A 19,516-nucleotide genomic window follows, 5' to 3' on the forward strand; every position below is an offset into this window, starting at 1 on the left:
CATCTGTTTGCCTTTCTTTAAGTAGAAACTAGAAAAAAAAAATACCTTCAGCACTCCCAAAGGTCTCACCTTTCCTGTGGTCCCCTAGAAGATCTGCAGATTCCAAATCAGCTGAAAGAACATCTATACCTCCTGTATGCTCAGACTGGATCATAACGATGTCCCCAGACCTTTGTGGAACTTGGTACTTGGCCATCTGTACAACAGAATTCTAGTTAAAGGACATGTTAAGAGTGGCAGATTCCAATTAGCCTCCTTCTAAATGAAGGCTGCCCCACCTCTGACTTAGGACCTCCACGATCCCAACTCAAAGTCTAATGTGCTATTCAATGCTCCTTCTCTTTCCTCCAGGTACAGGTTGCTAATAAATTCTACTAATTTTTTGTAATGCCACAAAAATATTCCTTAGTTTAAAGATTCTTCCTTGTTCTCCTCTACCTTTTGCTACTTGCCAGGCCCTTTATAAATCCTTACCCATAAACATCCTCACAGCTCACTATGGACTTTGGCATTAAGCAGTATTTCTGGGCCATGCCGTGGTCCTGCCTCATCCAGCACAGTTCTTCCTTGTGGCTCCTCCCATGACAGCTCTAGCACCTGGGGATTAGCTGGACTCCCATGCTGCCACACATCCTCCTGCTACAATTCCCACTCAAGGGTTACTTCCAGATGACCATCGACCAAGAATTCACCAAAACACGGCAGACAGATTTTGGTTCTCTCTCTCTCCCTCCTTTTCCATCTCCCTCCCTTTCCACCTGATTCTGTGGTCTGCTCCACATTCAAACTTTGCTGCTTGGCTATATCATCAGCATACCTTGGGCTACAGGGTTTCACCCTCTACGTCACTAACCAAAAACCAAAACCAAACCCATTGCTGTCGAGTCGATTCCAACTCATAGCGACTCTATAGGACAGAGGAGAACTGCCCCATAAGGTTTCCAAGGAGCACCTAGTGGATTCAAACTGCCAACCTTTTGGTTATCAGTCGAGCTCTTAACACAGTGCCACCAGGGTTTCTATGTCACTAACAGTGCCCTGTAAATAACCACAATCTCGTTTTAGACCGGCCCCGGGATTTGTATTTAAACAGTGTATTTGCTGCCAGACATCTGACCTGCATGGAAGACATGCCCCCACCCTGCCATTTTGTACTAAAAGCCCTCACTAACCCATGGTGGGAGCCAGCAATCTCTCCCTGATGGGTTGCCCTTCAAATCCCTCAGATTAGTGTTCCCTGGTTTTATGCTCTTATGCCTTAATTTATTGTCCCTTCTCTAAGCAGTGGGCAGGCAACTCAACAAGAAATCTATACCTACTGCCTACAAAGAAGAGCACATCACTGAGACGGCAGTCCTACTAAAAGACCAGAAGTGCATTTGTAAGAAAGAAAGAAATAAAGTTTGTAATCCTGCCAGGCTGTATTCTCATAATCTCTGTTTCTGCAAAATAAGCCCTCCAGTTCTTATCTCCATCGCTAAATGAGATGAATCAGACTTTGGCTAGGGCACTTAAATGAGTCCTTCCTTTTCCAAAGGCTAAACAAAGGATTTTGTTTGCAATGTATTAGCTGCATAACCTCAGTAAAGTAACTAACAGCTCTTAGCCTCAGTTTCCTCATCTGTAAAATGTGGACATAATTGGTATCTACATCACAGAGTTGTTCTCAGGAGTAAATAAAATTTATGGAAGAAAGTGCTTTGTAAACCATAAATCATTACACAAATGTAATTATTATGCTTGATATGGTAGCTACTGACAATAATTCCATTAATTATTACAATACATCTGTTAATAATAATGCAAATAACCCATACCTCCATGGCAGGGGGGCCACTGCTATAATAATACTACTTCTATGGAATCTTTACTATAAATACTGAGTAGATCTACTACAAAAAAAATGAGACTAAAACACAGTCTGATGACTTAAGGCTCTCTAAAATCAAGAGGATTTTAGAGAACACGTGAGCATTCATTCTATACTTCTTTTTTTGAATAGGTACATACTGGGTGCTAGTACAGTGACGGGCCCTATGATAGATATAAACAATCATTCTCTACATAATTAAAAATAAGATGCTCTAATGGGAGCAAAGAGATTCTGTGAGCCACCCTCATAGTGAGTGTTTCTAATCCAAATCTACGCATTATGCATCTAAATTCTGGCACCACAAACTCCTTCTTTCCTGAGACAGAGAGAGAATGTGCTCCCCACCTTGTTTAGGACCTGGGCCTGGTCTGCAGGTGGTGATTCCTGGTCCAAGGCCTGAGTCTTCAAGGCTCCAGCTGCTTTCCGCAGATCTTCTGTGGCATCCTCACTCCCTGCAGATACCATCTGTGGCCTCTCAGAGGAAGACAGCATGTAAATTCAAGGGCTCTTTTAAAAGGCGCAATCATCCTGGAGAAACTCTGAAATAAAGCAACATTCAAAGGACAGCCTCCCCCTAACGCCATTCCTCTGGCATTTAGATCTACCGTCACTTTAGCCGATCACTCCAGAGGGCTGAACTGGCCCCAGAAAAGCGGTGACAATGTGTGAGGGCCCAAGGACTGGCCAAGCCAGGCCCCAGGCTTCGAGAACATGGTAAACGCACAGCTCAATCATCTCAGGAGGAACAGCAGGTTTAGCTGTATTCCTCACTCTGGTGCCCACACCATTTGCTCCACACAGAATTTCAATAAAACAAGAGTTATAATCCCGGTTTTGTTCTATACACAAAGCTACCGGATAGAAGCAAAAGGAGGAGACCTCTCCTAAACCAGAGATTGATCACCAGAACAAGGAAAGAACAAACTGACTAGCAAGGAAATTTCCCCTCCATAGTTATCCCAGGAGCAAAGTCTTTCAGCATTTCCACTTCATAGTCTATGACAGAAGCAATGACTTTCCTTTTTTATGCACATTGATCAACTACCCAGTGACTTAAAACAAAACTATCTGAATAGCTGGTTTTAAAGAGGCAAGGGAATGATTTATGCTCCACTTCACTTCCCCTGGTTTCAGAGAGACTAGAAAATATGATAAATGCCATGGCTGCAGCACAATAACTCAGGGCTTTTGGAAAACTGTTGCCAATAAAATGCATGGATTCTTTAGAGTCGCACTTAACCAAAGTGTGGTCTGGGGATGCCTGGGGTCCTTGAGACCCTTTCAGAAGAGGTCTGTGAAGTCAAGGCTGCCTTTTTTCATTCTCATTTTATCGAGGGTACAGTGGAGTTTTCCAGAAACTACATGGCACGTGATATCACAACAGATTGAATGCAGAAGCAGATATGAGAATCCAACTCTTTTATTAAGCCATGCATTAAAGAGATTTACAATGGCTCTAAATTATTCTTACCTTGGAAAATAGCTATTTTTCTTTAAAAGCATTACTTACATTAGCATGTAATGGTTCATTATTGTTATTTTCAAATGAGCTAATGATTTTTTTTAATTTCTCAGTTTTATTTCTAATATGGTAAATATTGATAGATATAACCAACATAAACAAAAATCATTTGGGGTCCTCAATAATTTTTAAGAGTGTAAAGGTTTGAGAACCACTGCCTCAGGGCATCGTTTCCTCAGAGAGGCTGAGTAAATGACTGGGAACCATGGTACTATAAACCACATGAGGGAAACAGTAGAGTGTTTCACTTTGGAGTTTATCAGCTTCCTTCCTTCCTTTCTCCCCTTTTTTAACATTAACTAAAAAAATCACTCCTAGTTTATAAATTACCTCTTCGTCAGATAAAATGGATCCATCTTTTGGGATATCCAAGTCACTCCAACCTACCGTTCTGAAAGCCAGAGCTGTGGGATACTAGTTGGTTTTTACAGGTTTGCTTGGGTAATCCAGTATAAGTTGTAAATTAGTCTAGGCTATGGGCCTATTTTGTCCTCTTAACCACAGAAACTCTAGACCATTTTTGTTTCTTTGCACTATTTATCATCTGTCTCCTCTACTAGAAGGTGAGCTTGATGATGGCAGGGATTAGGTCTTACTCCCCCTGAACGTACAGCATCTAGAACCAAGACTGTCACAAGGAACTCTGAGGCCCTCTGCACTCCCACCTCATCTCCTAGAATCCTCCCCTTGCCCAGTCCACTCCAGCTACAAGGCCACTTGGAGCTTTGATATTCCTCAAATACCTCAAACACTCTCCTACTTAAGGGTCTCTGTGCCCACTGTTCCCTCTGCCTGGAATACTGTTCCCCTAGTTACCTTATGGCTTACTTCCTTCAGGTTTCTCTCAACCGTCACTTTCTCAGAGGGGCTTCCCAGATGCCCCCCTATAAAATGTCTCACCCCTCCTCTGCTCCATTCCTCTTTGTACCCTTAGCCTGCTTCATTTTTCTTCACTGCACTTATTACTGTCTGATATATTAGTACCGTACCTTGTTACGTCCAAGATAGGCATTTATTTTTAGATTTTAATACAACTGAAATATGGGGTGTCTTAAAAAATTGATGGTGTCTTAAAACTGCTGTGGGCCTGGACTGACATCAAGTTCTACCAGAAGAGATTTATATTTCCTTCTGCCAGTACTTGAGAGTGCTACCAACTTGAGACAATTTTAAGTTAAATTCTCTGTTTAAGGGTTTTTGTTTTAGACCTCATTGAGAGAGTAAATTTAGACAATAAACTGGTGACTACTGACTTGCTGATCATATTTTCAGGAGAGTTATTTTTCATCCGTTTACATGGTGCCAAGTTGAGGCATTCAAGTTTCCTTGCTGTCCTTTCCTGTGTGGAGGGATTTTTTCTTATTTATCTTTTCATTGAAGGTATAAACTTTTAGTGTCCCAGCTCCATGTAGGGGTCTCCTACTAGATTTTCCATCTTGGGTGTTTTTATCCATTCTTAGTGGTACATAAAATATGGGTACATCTTACAGTTGATGACATACAGATTCTATGAAACATGACGTTTACTTGTTTTCTGTCTGCTTCCCCCACTAGAATGTAAGCTCCATGACAGGGAAGACTCAGACCATTTTGCTCATTTTTGGTATCTTCAGTGCCTAGAACAGCGCCATGTATACAGTGGGCTTTCAACAAATATCTGTTGAATGAATAAATAGTAGACACTCAATAAATATTTGTTAAATGAGGAAGTTAATTTTTGTTTGGGACGAAAAGAGGAATTTTGGATCAAACTATCATTTATAATATTTGGAAGGTGAGAATAACATATTTAATCTGGACCATCAGCCTGACCTTATTGTACAAGGCATCTAAGATTTAGTCTCTTCTTTGCCTTCAGCATGCTACTTTGCACAAATACGATTCTGCTTACCAAAAAAAAAAAATGTTTTAAATAGAACCTGCAACAGCCACATGAATTTAATATTCATGTTAGCATTTTATGCTCTGAAGAATTAGTGAAAGGTATTCTGGGAAAGATAAATTGCAAATCACTTGATGCCCATGACAAGCCACATCAAGGAAAAAAACCCACTTTAAGCCTTCTGATTTGCGCTGAGAGCAGGGAGGCCATCCCAAAAGGAGGAGAGTGTCTGGCAGGCTGGCCAGTCTCACCAGAAAAGACAGACGGCTGCGTCTCCAATTTCAGTATATATAAAACACAAGCACTAAGCTTCAAGTATCACACTCACTGGATTTTTTTTCTTGATACACTAGATTCTAAAAACAAACTTCAAAAATAAACCTCCTTTTTTCTAAGAATGTTCTGTGTTCCTCACTCAAAAAAGTTATTTACTCTTGGGAAGAAACGATTCTATACCAGAGCCCATCCCCCAAAGATCCTTCAAATCAACATGTGCAGAAAAGGCGTGGTGAGGGGAAGATGGAATGGCGTTCTCATCAGGAGATTTGTTGAGAACATGAATTGTCTCAAATAACTAAAGCCTTGATAAGGTTGTAACTTCTAAAAAGATTGTTATATGTAATAACCTAGCAGCTCTAAGCAGAGAACTCAAAACCCTTCTATTGCTAGTTACATGACTAAGCTTGGAGCCAGCCAAACCTAAAGCTGCATGAACTCAGGCAAACTATTGAACTCACTGTGTTTCACTTCCTCACCTAAAAAACAGGTATACTTATTTCATTAGGGCTGTTAGGAGGATTAAATGACATAATGCCCTATGTGACAGGGTAGAACTGCCCCACAGGGTTTCCCAGGCTGTAATTTTTATGGGAGCAGATCGCCAGGTCTTTTCTCCCATGGAGGAGCTGCTGGGTAGGTTCGAACTGCCAACCTTTTGGTTAAGAGCCGAGTGCTCAACCATTGCACCACCAGCGCTCCTTTAATACATATTATCACCTAGAAAAATATTTAGTAAATAGAAACATTCGATAAAGTGTGGCTATTATATTATTGAGGAGTTCCTGGGTGGCACAAATGGTTAAGAACTGGACTACTAACTGAAAGGTTGGCAGTTCAAACCCAGCCAAGGTGCCTAGGAAGACAGGCCTGGTGATCTGTTTCCGAAGGTCACAGCCTGGAAAATCCTATGGAGCAATCCTTTCAGCACACGTGGAGTTGCCATGAGTAGGAATCGACTCCACAATAACTAACAACAACATTATATTGTTTTCACCAACTATATTATATTAATCATTATTATCTTCCATCATTTGGATTTTGGGAAAAAGAAGTTTTATTTCATATACAAATATAAGAAGAAAGAATTTTGTTCTTTACAAAGTAGGGACATTTATTAAGATTAAAGGGTCAATTCTGCATGAAGATGGATCAATTTTAATGGTGTCAGAACATAATAACAGGGTTTAAAAATACATGAAGCTAACATTAACAGAACTTAAGAAGAAAGAACTTCAAAACAGAACTCAAGAAATGCCTTGATGCCTTCTGCCCTCAGTTATCAATTTAGAGGACTCATGTGGGGCATGGAGACAATAGGTTTTACTAGACAATACTGTACTGATCAGTAAGACTATAATATCTACTAGCTCAGCGTTGTCCAAAATACAGCTTTTCATTAATTATCCCATTAATGTTTCCAGTGGTCTCCACTCATTCTAGAGCTAGGAACAAATCTTCCTTTCTGCTATATTCTCTGATATCAACGATGGTGGGTGGATGAAAATGGACAGAAAGGCAAATTAAGAATGACAACCTGAAGGTTGGTGATAATGGTTTAATCTGAAAATTACATAATATAAAACCACTTCCAATAGGGCATGTGTATGTGGAATACATACACATACACATATAACCCATTGCCGTCGAGTTGATTCCAACTCATAGCTACCCTAGAGGACAGAGTAGAACTGCCCCATAGGGTTTCTAAAGCTGTAATCTTTATGGAGGCAGACTGCCACACCTTTCTCCCGCGGAGCGGCTGGTGGGTTCAAACCTCTGACCTTACAGTTGGTAGCCGAGTGCTTAACCACTGTGCATTAAGGCACATGTTCAAGTTTTAACAGTTGAACATGGACTTCAGAAGATGAATGAGGATATTACACTAGACTATTTGTTACAGTTTATTCTCTGAGAGCAAAAATTTATAACCCAAAATAGACCCTATGTTGCCCTTAAACCACACTTTGGGGTTGATTTATTAATGACGAAACCACCTATACTCTTCACTTCACCTTCTTTCCCCTTAAAGTCTCTTGCCCACTACTTTCACCAATTCTTTATCCGAGAAGATAAAACCTCTGGAAGCTTTTTAATCCAAAGGAGTTGCTTTCCCTACCTTTGGGGTGAGGAATGGGGTTCTGGATCAGAGGCAGAAGCCACTGGTGTGGTGATCTTAGTGTTTTCTAGATCTTCAGTCTCTAGAAAATCATGGAAAGAAAGAATTCAATATTTGACAGGGGGCACAATGATAATTATCATATATACACAGCAATTTCAACCAACTCTCTTTCCAAAAATATTCTAGGCATAAACTTTATACTTTGGGAGGCCCAGCACAAAAGTTATTCAAGTCATCACATCTAGTTATTCTCAGACAGCCATAACCCACTCATTAAAAAATAATTTATTTTTTAAAACAAGTCCTGACAAAATTAATCCTAATTCAAGACCATATTTTTCAGAAAGCAGATGGTTAAATTAGACAGAACAAAGAGGGCAGAGTGGGATGTAGGAGGAAATGGGACTGGAGTTCAGTATCAAAGTATGAAGTGCCACGTCTACATTCAATAAGCTCTGATCATTATGTCCAAGGTCAGGTAAAAGATTTTTATAATTTCATTCATTCATTCATTCACTCATTCACCAATGATTTATTGAACAACTATTATATGCCTCTCAAGGGGTATATAGGTAAAATTAGTAATGAAGTCCATGCTTCCAAGCACACAATAAGCCTATGGTTGGTATTATCATAGCCATTTTGTAGGTAAGGAAACTAAGGCATAGAACCAGGATTCAAACCCAATCATGCTCTTAACCATTAGGTAGTACTTAGTTCTGTGGTTTACTCAAGAAACTGAAGCCCAAAGACTGCTTCTTAATACAAAATACAACTTAACAAAATAAACCTCAGACATTGAAAGTTACAGAGTTTGGTAACAACAAAAGTAAAAATGGCAGGCAAATATATGTGATCCAACCTTAACCTATTCACCTTTTCTGTCAATAAGACTGATTTTTCTTTTTGTCAATTCATAGTCTCATAGATAAAAAGATCTTAAGAGTTCATGCCACCCAATTTTCCTCCCAATGAAAGAACTTCGAATCTAAGACCCTCATCAGAAGTTCCCAGGTCTCTGCCACTCTGTGAAAAGGCCCATTTTACTGAGAGACAGTGATAATAGAAAGTTTTCCCCTAGGCTGACCTAAATAAAATCTGCTTCCTTATAAATTTTACTCTTCAATCACTCTTCTCACAATACCCTTTCAGATATTTATAGCCTCCTATCATCTTTCCTGGTGGTGCAGTGGGTGTTTGGCTGCTAACCAAAAGCTCAGCAGTTTGAATCCACTTGGAAACTCTTAGGAATTGACTTGATGGCCATGGGTTTGGTTTTTTAATTTTCTTTAGTGTATCACCTTTCCTGCAAGTTCCTTCTCTCCAGGCCAACCATCTCCAGTTCTTCCAGACATCCCTCAGGTGACCTCTGATCGTGCTGACCTCCTTTAGTTGTCCCATTTAGTTTGTTCCATTTAAAGTAAGAAGCTAAATGGACTTTTTTTAGCTGTGTTCTAATGCATGTAGAGTACACGGAGACAATAACCTCTTAATAAGGACACGATATTTCCCAACATGAATACCCTAACCAGGCACTAGATTATTCAACTGCAAACTTAGCCTGTTGGCCTAAATAAGTTAAACAAAGTCTCCAGGGCTTATAAAAATAATTTTTTTCCAAGCCCAGTTTCCCCTATGCTCTATTTCTGAAATAGACTTTTTGAAAATAATTAACTTTTTAAATTTAAGTGCATAACTTTACATATCTGTATTATTTATTTCCAACTGACCTTTTGAAATTATATATTTTGCTCACTGCAGAACAAAACTACAGATAATGAAACATTTTGCATTTATCGTTCTAGACTTTATTTCCATTAAAAAAAATGTAATGCGCTAATAATCTATTATTCACTGTAGAAAAATGAGGAAATACAGATAAGGGAAAAAAAAAAAAAAACCTAACTATAACCCCACTAACCAAAAGTAACCATTGTTAACATTTCAGTGCATGTCCTTTCAGAAATATATTTAAAATATATATACACACACGTATTTTATATATATATATACATATACATGTATATATATATATAAAAGTATATATGTATATATATATAAAATACGTGTGTGTATACACACACACAATATACATATTATGCAATCCATTTTCAAGTTTCCAATGTGTGTGTGTGTGTGTGTGTGTGTGTGTGTGTGTATGTGTGTATGTGTGTGTGTATCTGAAAGGACATGCACCAAAATGCTAATGAACATTTTTCATGAACACGTTTCAGGGTCAATAAAAATCTCTTTTATGGAAAACCCTGGATCTGAATAATATTCACATAAATAAATACACGCCTTATCCTACAATATAAATATAATAATTTTTAAAGAATAATACCAATATTATTACTAACAATATGGTTACTGAAGGGAGGTTAAGGTTTATTTGCAGTTCTTTTTGTTCCATCAAAATTTACCAAGTTTTAAAAGTCACTTGAAATATTTTTCTGTATATGGTCTTGCCACCAATTTCTGGTTATGTCACAAAGTTCACTTGTTTCATTTTGGTTTTGAGAAATTACTTTGGATTTCTTCTTTATTTAATTATTTTACAACCATGTAAAATTTTCATGTTTCCAAAGCTAAAACTTTTTTTTTAAAAAAAGAAACATTCAGAGAAGTCTAGCTTTTTTCTTATTTTTATTTAATCTTCCATTGTTTCTTTTTGAAAATATAATTACATATACATATATTCATATTCCACCCCCTTTCTTAGAAAAAAATACACACTCTTTTGCACCTTGCTTTTATCATTTAACAATATAGCCTGGAGAGCTCCCCATAAAAGATTACAGATAGCATCCTCATTTCTTTGTACACAAGCATAACTGATTGTGTGAATGTACACCATATTGATGTCCCTACTGATAGACATTTGGGTTATTTCCAGTCTATTAATATTCCAAATTGTGCTACAAAGCCTTGTGCATATTTCATATTTTTGCCAGGGTGTCTTTGGGATAAATTCCTAGAAGTGCAATTTCAGGACCAAATTCCTCTCCATAGGGATTGTATCATTTTACATTCCCATCAGCAATATATGAGAGCTTGCTTCTCTACAACTTCCACAATAGACCATGTTGTTCAACTTACAGACCATTAACAAAACTTGCTTGTGTATCTCAATTGTATTTTGCATTTTTCTCTTTTTTTTAATAGAGTATTTTTTTCATATAATAACCCCTTTTTACTTTATTTCCTTAGAACAAATCCCCAAAATTGAAGTGGCTTGTCAAAGGGTTTACACATTAGGACTTTAATATACACTGCCCAATTTCTCCCCAAATTTCATTTCTACTAGGAATGAGTAAGTGTGACCATTTTCCCACATCCTCACTAACACTAGGTATAATAATTGCCAATCTGGCAGACAAAACATGATGAAGCATTACTGTTTTAATTTACAATCCTTTGACAATTCATACAGTTGAAACAAACTGTTTTATGTATATAAAATAGGTTGTCTCTTTTTGTTAAAAAAAATGGGGTTATACCATACATACTGTTTTACCTACTTTCTTTATTCAACAATTATATTTCTCCATTTAAGGCAGGCCATTGAATCTGTCCTTCAGATATCACTCCACTAAACAGTTTACCAAAATCAAAATATACTATATACACAACAACCATATCAAAAAGGGAAACCTGAATTAATGACTTTGCCTTAAAATTCACTCAGTAGACCTTTACTGAGCCTCTACTATGTGCCAGGCACTGTACTGCATGTTAGGAATATAGAGTTTAATTAGATATGATTTGTGCCCTCAAAGAGCTCACAGTCTAGTGAGGAAGATAATTATAATAGACAACTGTAATACAAATGCAGTATTATTTAGAATAGAATTATGCACTAGATATCGCATGAACGCAACTAATTTAGAGAGAAAAGGTCTCAAAGCATGTTTTCCCGAAATGGATGAGAACTGAGCTGAGTCTGAAAGAATGAGTATGAGTTGGCCAAAACAAGTGGAAAAGCGCGTTCCAGGCAGAAGAGATTGAATGAGCAAAAGCAAGGAGACAAAAAAAAAAACCACACAAAGATTAGACAGGCCTATAAAGCAAACACCTGCCCAAAAGCAAAGACAAGAAGGCAAGAAAGGACAGGAAAACTGGATAAATGGACACGGGGCAACTCGGGTGTAAAGGGAAAGGAGAGTTCTGACACATTGCGGGGATTGCAACCAATGTCACAAAACAATTTGTGTATAAATTTTTGAATGAGAAACTAATTTGTGCTGTAAATTTTCACCTAAAGCACAATAACAACAAACAAAAAAACACTACAGCAGTTCAGTGTGGTGAAGTCATAGTAGGAATAGAGGGAGATGAGCCCAGAGACACAAGTCCTATCAGTCTGATATCCTAACAAGTGCCTCGACCCATGCTATATGCTGGAGATAATGTACTAAAGCAGACACAGTTCTGGCCCTCATGAAACTTTCAATCTAGTAGGGAAGACCATGGAGAACCCTTATCCCACAGGTAATGAAGAATTTTGAGCTAGGATGGCATGGTCAAATTTGTATTTTTTTGATAGAATTCTATGGCAGCTGTAGGTAGGACAGATTTTACCAGATCACATAGGAGGCCTTTGCAGGAGTCCACATGAGACATAGAGAAGACCTAATTAGCAGTGATAGGTTGAGAGAGAGTAGAAAGAATACGACTAAAAAATATCTAAGTGGTCAAATTTGTTTTTAGTAAGCCCATGCTAGTTCCTAGTAAGCCTTATTTTCTTTACTAAGTATTCACAAACGATACGTGAAACAGTTCTAGAACTTGGCTGATCGTTTGTTTCAAGTTTAATGATGTATAGATTATGGATTCTACTATTCTTCTCCCTTTAGGACACTGGTACATTTGACCAATTCTAGTCCCCGACATCCCTCAAAGATGGTGCACAACTACATTTGCAGGCTCTTTCAGGTCCCCAGATGTAGCAGTCATCTCTCAATCTTTTTGGCTTTCAAATATCAAAACCTTCTCCTCCTTTGGGGAAGAAGGGGAACTGCCCATTATAAATAGTACACAATGAAAGTCAAAATGGAAAATCCTTCTCCTTCTAACCTCAGGAAGTCAGGAACAGCTAAAGGACCTAAAATATTCCCACCTGGAATATGAAACAGGATTGGTGTAATTTCTTTTATAGAACATGCTGGTGAAGCCATCTGGACCATCAGGAAGAATTTTAAATTATAGACATTTCTTTACTAGTTATAAGATTTTACAGATTTTCTATTTATTTTTGCATCAGTCTGGGTACACGGTATTTTTCCAGATTTTGCCCTTTTCATCTAAATTTTCATATTTATTAACATAAATATGTGCATAAGATACACTTACATTTTTCATGTCTATAGGATTTAAAGCGAGGTCCCTTTTTTAATTCCTGACATTGGTAATATGTGCTTTATCTCTTTTTTCCTTGACAAGTTTCCCAGGGGTCTATCAATTTTATTAGTCTTTACAATGGCCCATCGTTGCCATTACTGATCCTTTGTGAATGACTGCTTTTTATTTCATTAATTTCTGTTCTAATTGTATTATTTCTTGCCTTCTAGTTTCTTTGGGCTTAATTTGATGTTACTTCTTTTTTTTTTTTTTTTTTATTGTGCTTTAGGTGAAAGTTTACAGAGCAAATTAGTTTCCCATTTGATAGTTTCTACATAAAGCGTTTCATCACCTTGGTTTCATTTCCCACAAAATGTCAACACTCTCTCCCCATTTCCGCCCAGGTTTCTCCATTTTCTTTTGTCCTGCTTTTCTAACCCTTCCTGCCTCTCATCTTTGCTTTTGGGCAGATAATGCCCTTTTGATCTCATATAGTTGATTTTTCTAAGGAGTACATTCCTGTTGGGTGTTATTGTTTATCTTATGTGCTTGTCTATTGTTTGGCTGGGAGGTAGTCTCAGGGAATAGCTTCCTTTCCAGGTCAAAAGGGTGTCTTAGGGCCATAGTCTCAGGGTTCCTCCAGTCTCTGTCAGACCAACAAGCCTGGTCTTTTTTGTGAATTTGATTTTTTGTTCTATAATTTTTTTCCTGCTCTGTCCGGCACCCTCTGTTGATATTACTTCTATTTCTTGAAATGGATGCCTAGCACTTTGATTTTCATCCTTTTTTCTTTTTTAATAAATGCATTTAAAACTACACATTTTCCTCTAAATACAGTTTTGGTATGCAGTATTTTCATCGTCGTTTTAAAAAAAATTTCCAATTTCCATTGTGATTTCTTTTTCAACCCCTGGTTGTTCCAAGAAAAACCATATCTGTTGCCGTCGAGTTGATTCCCACTCATAGCAACCGTATAGTTTTTAGAAGAGCATTATTTCCAAATGCATTGGGATTTTCAAATTATCTTTTTAAAATTGATTTCTAGATTAATTCATTTGACTAGAGAATATACTTTGTATGATTTTTCAGTTCTTTCAATTTTTAGAATTGCTTTATGGCCCAGAATAGGATCAATATTGTAAATGTTCCACATGTCCTTAAGAACAATGTGTATTCTGCATATGTTGGGTGTAGTGATCTATACACGTCCATTAGATCAAGTCTGATTATCATGTTGCTCAAATCTTCTACATCTTTACTGACTTTCTGTTTATCAGTAACTAAGGTATGTTAAAAATCTCTTTATGTTTGTGGATTTGCCCATTTCTTCTTCAGGCTATGTTAATTTGTGCTTTATATATTTTGAGGCTAGTATACATCCATAAAATTAGAATCGGTTTTGTGTGTGTGTGAACTGAGCCTTTTATAATTATGAAGTGTTTCTCTTTTCCTGTTTATCTTTTTATTTTAAGTATATTTTGTTTTTCACAACAGAGAGTCCCTGATGGAGCAGGAGAAAGGTAGGGTGCAGAACTCAAATTCTAGTAAAAGACCAGACTTAATGGTCTGACACTGGAGGAACCCCAGAAAGCATGGCCCCTGGACTCTCTATCAGCCCAGAACTAAAACAATTCCCAATGCCAACTCTTCAGACAAACATTGGACTGGCCTGTGGGACATAAAATAATACTTGTGAAAAGTGTGCTTCTTAGCTCAAGTAGATAGATGAGACTAAATGGGCAGCTTCTGTCTGGAGGTGAGATGGGAAGGTGGAGAGGGTTAGGAGCTGGTTGAATGGATGTGGGAAATCAGGGGTGGAAAGAAGGAGTGTGCTGTCACAGTATAGGGAGAACAACTGGGGTCACATAACAGTGTATGTATAAATTTTTTTATGACGGAAAAACAAAGTGTATTTTGTTTTATATTAATATAATGATACCAGCTGGCCACTGGTTAGTGCTTGCATCTTTTACCAGCCTTTACTTTCATCCATTCTGTATCCTTATATTTTAGGTGTTTTTCTTGCAAAAGAAGAATATATTTGAAGTCTTTCATTTTTGTTTTTAATCTTGTCAGATAATCTCTTTCTTGTAACTGGACTAGCTACTCCATTTTCATTAATGTAATTGCTGATATTTGGATTTAAATCTACCATCTAACTGGGCACTATATTCTATATATATTCTATATTCCTTTCTCTTCTTGCTTCTCATTTTCTCTTGGACTAAGAATGTTTCATGTTTCCATTTTCCTCAGGACTGGAGGAAGATTCATCAACAACCTTCAATATGCAGATGACACAAACTTGCTGGCTAAAAGTGAAAAGGACCTGAAGCACTTACCAATGAATATCAAAGACTACAGCCTTCAGTATAGATTATACCTCAACATAGAGAAAACAAAAATTCTCACAACTGGACCAATAAGCAACATCATGACAAACAGAGAAAAGACTGAAGTTGTTAAGGATTTCATTTTACCAGGATCCACTATCAACACCCACAGAAGTAGCAGTCAACAAATCAAACACACTGCACTAGGCAAATCTGCTGCAAAAGACTTCTCTAAAGTGTTAAAAATCAAAGATATCACTCTAAGAACTAAGGTGCGCCTAACCCAAGCTGTGATATTTTTAATTGCCTCCTATGCATATGAAAGCTGTACAATGAATAAGGAAGACCAAAGAAGAATTGATGCCTTCGAATTATGATGTTGGTGAAAAATATTAAATATGCCAGGACTACCAGAAGAACAAACAAATCCGTCTTGACAGAAGTACTGCCAGAATGCTCCTTAGAAGTGAGGATGCCAAGATTTCATCTCACTTACTTTGAATACATTATCAGGAGGGACCAGTCCCTGGAGAAGGACATCATGCTTGATAAAGTAGGGGGTCAGGGAAAAAGAGGAAGAACCTCAAGGAGATGGACTGACACAGTGGCTGCAACAGTGGGCTCAAACACAGCAACAATTGTGAGGATGGCACAGGACAGGGCAGCAATTTGTTCTGTTCTACACTGGGTCGCTATGAGTGGAACCGACTCAATGGCATCTAACAACCTACCAACATTAGCTTAGAGATTATACTGTTTTACATCTATTTTAGTGGTTAACCAAGAAATTGAAACATTCATCCTTAGCTTATCAAAATCGAATATTAAACAAAAGTTTTTTCTCTCTTCCTAAATCCAAGGATATTAGAACATGTCGAGTTCATTTACCTTACCTTTTTACATGTAATTATCATTCCACTGGCTCAGTGCTTAAGAGTTCAGCTGCTAACCAAAAGATTAGCAGTTCAAATCCACCAGCCGCAGACGCTCCTTGGAAACCCTATGGGGCAGTTCTACTCTGTCCTATAGGGCAGCTATGAGTCATAATCGACTAGATGGCAATGAGGTTTTTTTTTTTTTTTTTGTTATTCCACAAATTTTTAATTTGTGAATTTTTCTACGTACATTTAAAATCCAATGCGATATTTTCAGTCAATATTCATTTAGATTTTGTATACATATTTACCATTTCCATTGCCCTTCATTCCTCCCTACATCTTTTCATCTGAAATCATTTTGCTTTTGCCTGATTTAGTTATTCCATTAGTGCAGGTTTACTAGTAATAAATGCTGTTTTTAATTGCCTAAAAATGTACACATTTTACTTTCATTCTTGCAGACTACTCCCACTGAAAATAGAATTCTACATTGGCAGTAGCTATTTTCTTTCAGCATTCTAAAGATAATCATTCCATCATCTTCTAGCTTTCACTACTTCTGTGCAGAAGTCAACTCTAAATCTAATTACTGTTTCTTTGAAGGTAACCTGTCATTTTTCTCTGGTTAATTTACTATTTTCTCATTGCTTTGGTTTTACCTTAACGTGCATCTACATGTAGATTTGTTGTATTTATCCTGCTTGGGGTTCATAGGGCTGCTTAAATCTGTGGATTCTACTAGTTTTGAAAAAATCTCAGCTATTATCTCTTCAAACATTTCTTCTTCCCATTCTTGTTCTCCTCTGCTGGTACTCCAATTATACAAATGTTAGACTTTGTCATCATATCCTCTATGTCTCTTATCTCTCTCCTGAATTTTTCATTATTGTGTTTCTACATGCTTCTTTATGGATACAGGCAGTCCCCAGGTTATGAACATCCGACTTATGGAAAACTCGTACTTGCCCTTTAACATTACATGAATTCGCCCTCACTGTGAAACGACAGAACCAACTCTTGTTAGTTGTTGTTGTTAGGTGCCGCCGAGTCGGTTCCAATTCACAGGGACCCTATGTACAACAGAACAAAACAACGCCCGGTCCTGCACCATCCTCACAATCATTATTTTCCTTGAGCCCACTGTTGCAGCCACTGTGTCAATCTATCTTCTTGAGGGTCTTACTCTTTTTTTGACCCTCTATTTTACCAAGCATGATGTCCTTCTCCAGGAACTGGTCCCTCCTGACAACATATCCAAAATATGTGAGACCAAGTCTCACCATCCTTACTTCTAAGGAATATTCTGACTGTGCTTCTTCCAAGACAGATCTCTTTGTTCTTTAGGCAGTCCATGGTATATTCTTCACCAGCACCATAATTCAAAGGCACCAATTCTTCTTCAGCCTTCCTTATTCATTGTTCAGCTTACACATGCATATGAAGCAGTTGGAAACACCATGGCTTGAGCCAGGTACACGTTAGTCCTTAGAGTGACATCTTTGGTTTTTAACACTTTAAAGAGGTCTTTTGCAGTAGATTTGCCCAACGCAATGTGTTGTTTGCTTTGCTGACTGCTGCTTCCATGGGTGTTGATTGTGGATTCAAGTAAAATCAAATCCTTGACAACTTCAATCTTTTCTCCATTTACCATGATGTTGCTTATTAGTCTAGTTGTGAGGATTTTTGTTTTCTTTATGTTGAGGTGCAATCTATACTGAAGGCTGTAGTCTTTGATCTTCATCAGTAACTGCTTCTAATCCTCTTCACTTTCAGCAAGCAAGGTTTTGTCATCTGCATAACACAGGCTGTTAATGAGTCTTGAATCCTGAATCCTCGTTCTTCATATAGTCCAGCTTCTTGGATTATTTGCTCAGCATACAATTGAATAAGTATGGTTAAAGGATAAAACCCTGACACACATCTTTCCTGACTTTAAACCATGCAATATCCTCTTGTTCTGTTCAAATGACTGCCTCTTGATTATGTACAAGTTCCTCATGAACACAATCAAGTGTTCTGGAATTCCCATTCTTTGCATTGTTATCCATAATTTGTTATGATCCACATAGTCGAATGCCTTTGCATAGTCAATAAAATACAGGTAAACATCTTTGTGGTATTCCCGGCTTTCAGCGAAGATCCATCTGACATTAGCAATGATATTCCTCATTCCATGTCCTCTTCTGAATCTGGCTTGAATTTCTGGTAGTTCCCTGTCAATATACTGCTGCAACTGCTTTTGAATGACCTTCAGCAAAATTTTACTTTTATGTGACATTAATAACATTGTTCGATAATTTCCGCATTCTGTTGGATCACCTTTCTTTGGAATAGGTATAAGTATGGATCTCTTCCAGTCATTTGGGCGGGCAGCTGTCTTCCAATTTCTTGGCATAGACTAGTGAGCACTTCCAGCACTGCATCCATTTGCTGAAACATCTCAACTGGTATTTCATCAATACCTGAAGTCTTTTTTTTTTGCCAATGTTTTCAGTGCAGCTTGGACTTCTTCCTTCAGTACCTTCGGTTCTTGATCATATGCTACCTCCTGAAATGACTAAACATCGATCAATTCTTTTCTGGTACAATGACTGTGTGTATTCCTTCCATCTTCTTTTGATGCTTCCTGCATCGTTCTGTATTTTGCCCATAGAATCCTTCACTATTGCAACTCGAGTCTTGAAATTTTTTCTTCAGTTCTTTCAGCTTGAGAAATGCCAAACCAATCCCTACTCGCAACAAATTCTTCATCACAATCACCTTCACTTGCGTCATGTGCAGACTTTAAATCACTGAAAAGGCTTCAAGCCTCCTTACACTAAAAACAAAAAAACAAAACAAAACCCACTGCCGTCGAGTAGATTCTGACTCATAGCGACCTATAGGACAGAGTAGAACTGCCCCATAGGATTTCTAAGGAGCGGCTAGTAGATTTGAACTGCCGACCTTTCGGTTAGCGGCTAAGCTCTTAACCAGTGTGCCTCCAGGGCTCCTTCTTGCACTAAAAAAACCAAAAACCAAACCCGTTGCCTTCGAGTCGATTCTGACTTATAGCAACCCTACAGGACAGAGTAGAATTGCCCCATTTTGCGCTAAAGTAAGGCTAAATAAGAAATGTATGCACCTGTTCTGAGTTACCTGCAAATTCAACTTAAAGATTTAAAGGTACAGTTAGGAACGGATCGCGTTCATAACCTGGGGACTGCCTGTACTTTCTTCTAAAATCCTTCAGTTCACTATTCTCTCTTCAGTTCTAATACTCTGTTGATAAACCCATCAACAGAGTTCTT

The 19,516-nt window shown here is 37.9% G+C and overlaps 1 protein-coding gene across 4 annotated transcripts in view; it reads right to left on the reverse strand.

The window, feature by feature from the left end:
- Positions 1-19,516, reverse strand: part of TMED8 (transmembrane p24 trafficking protein family member 8) — a 34,605-nt gene that overhangs the window by 7,022 nt on the left and 8,067 nt on the right. For 2 of the 4 annotated variants that reach the window (XM_004371075.2, XM_023726407.1), the window contains exons 2-4: positions 7,673-7,754; positions 2,219-2,345; positions 70-196 (exon numbers count right to left, since the gene is read on the reverse strand). In XM_004371075.2, coding sequence (XP_004371132.1) covers positions 70-196; positions 2,219-2,345; positions 7,673-7,754 — 336 coding nt within the window. Of the gene's footprint in view, positions 1-69; positions 197-2,218; positions 2,413-7,672; positions 8,084-19,516 lie in introns of those variants that run through there. The other 2 variants (XM_023726405.1, XM_023726406.1) reach the window with 2 other exon arrangements.

Source organism: Trichechus manatus, unplaced genomic scaffold, assembly GCF_000243295.1.
Source record: "Trichechus manatus latirostris isolate Lorelei unplaced genomic scaffold, TriManLat1.0 scaffold00010, whole genome shotgun sequence".
NCBI classification, from domain to species: Eukaryota; Metazoa; Chordata; class Mammalia; order Sirenia; family Trichechidae; genus Trichechus; species Trichechus manatus.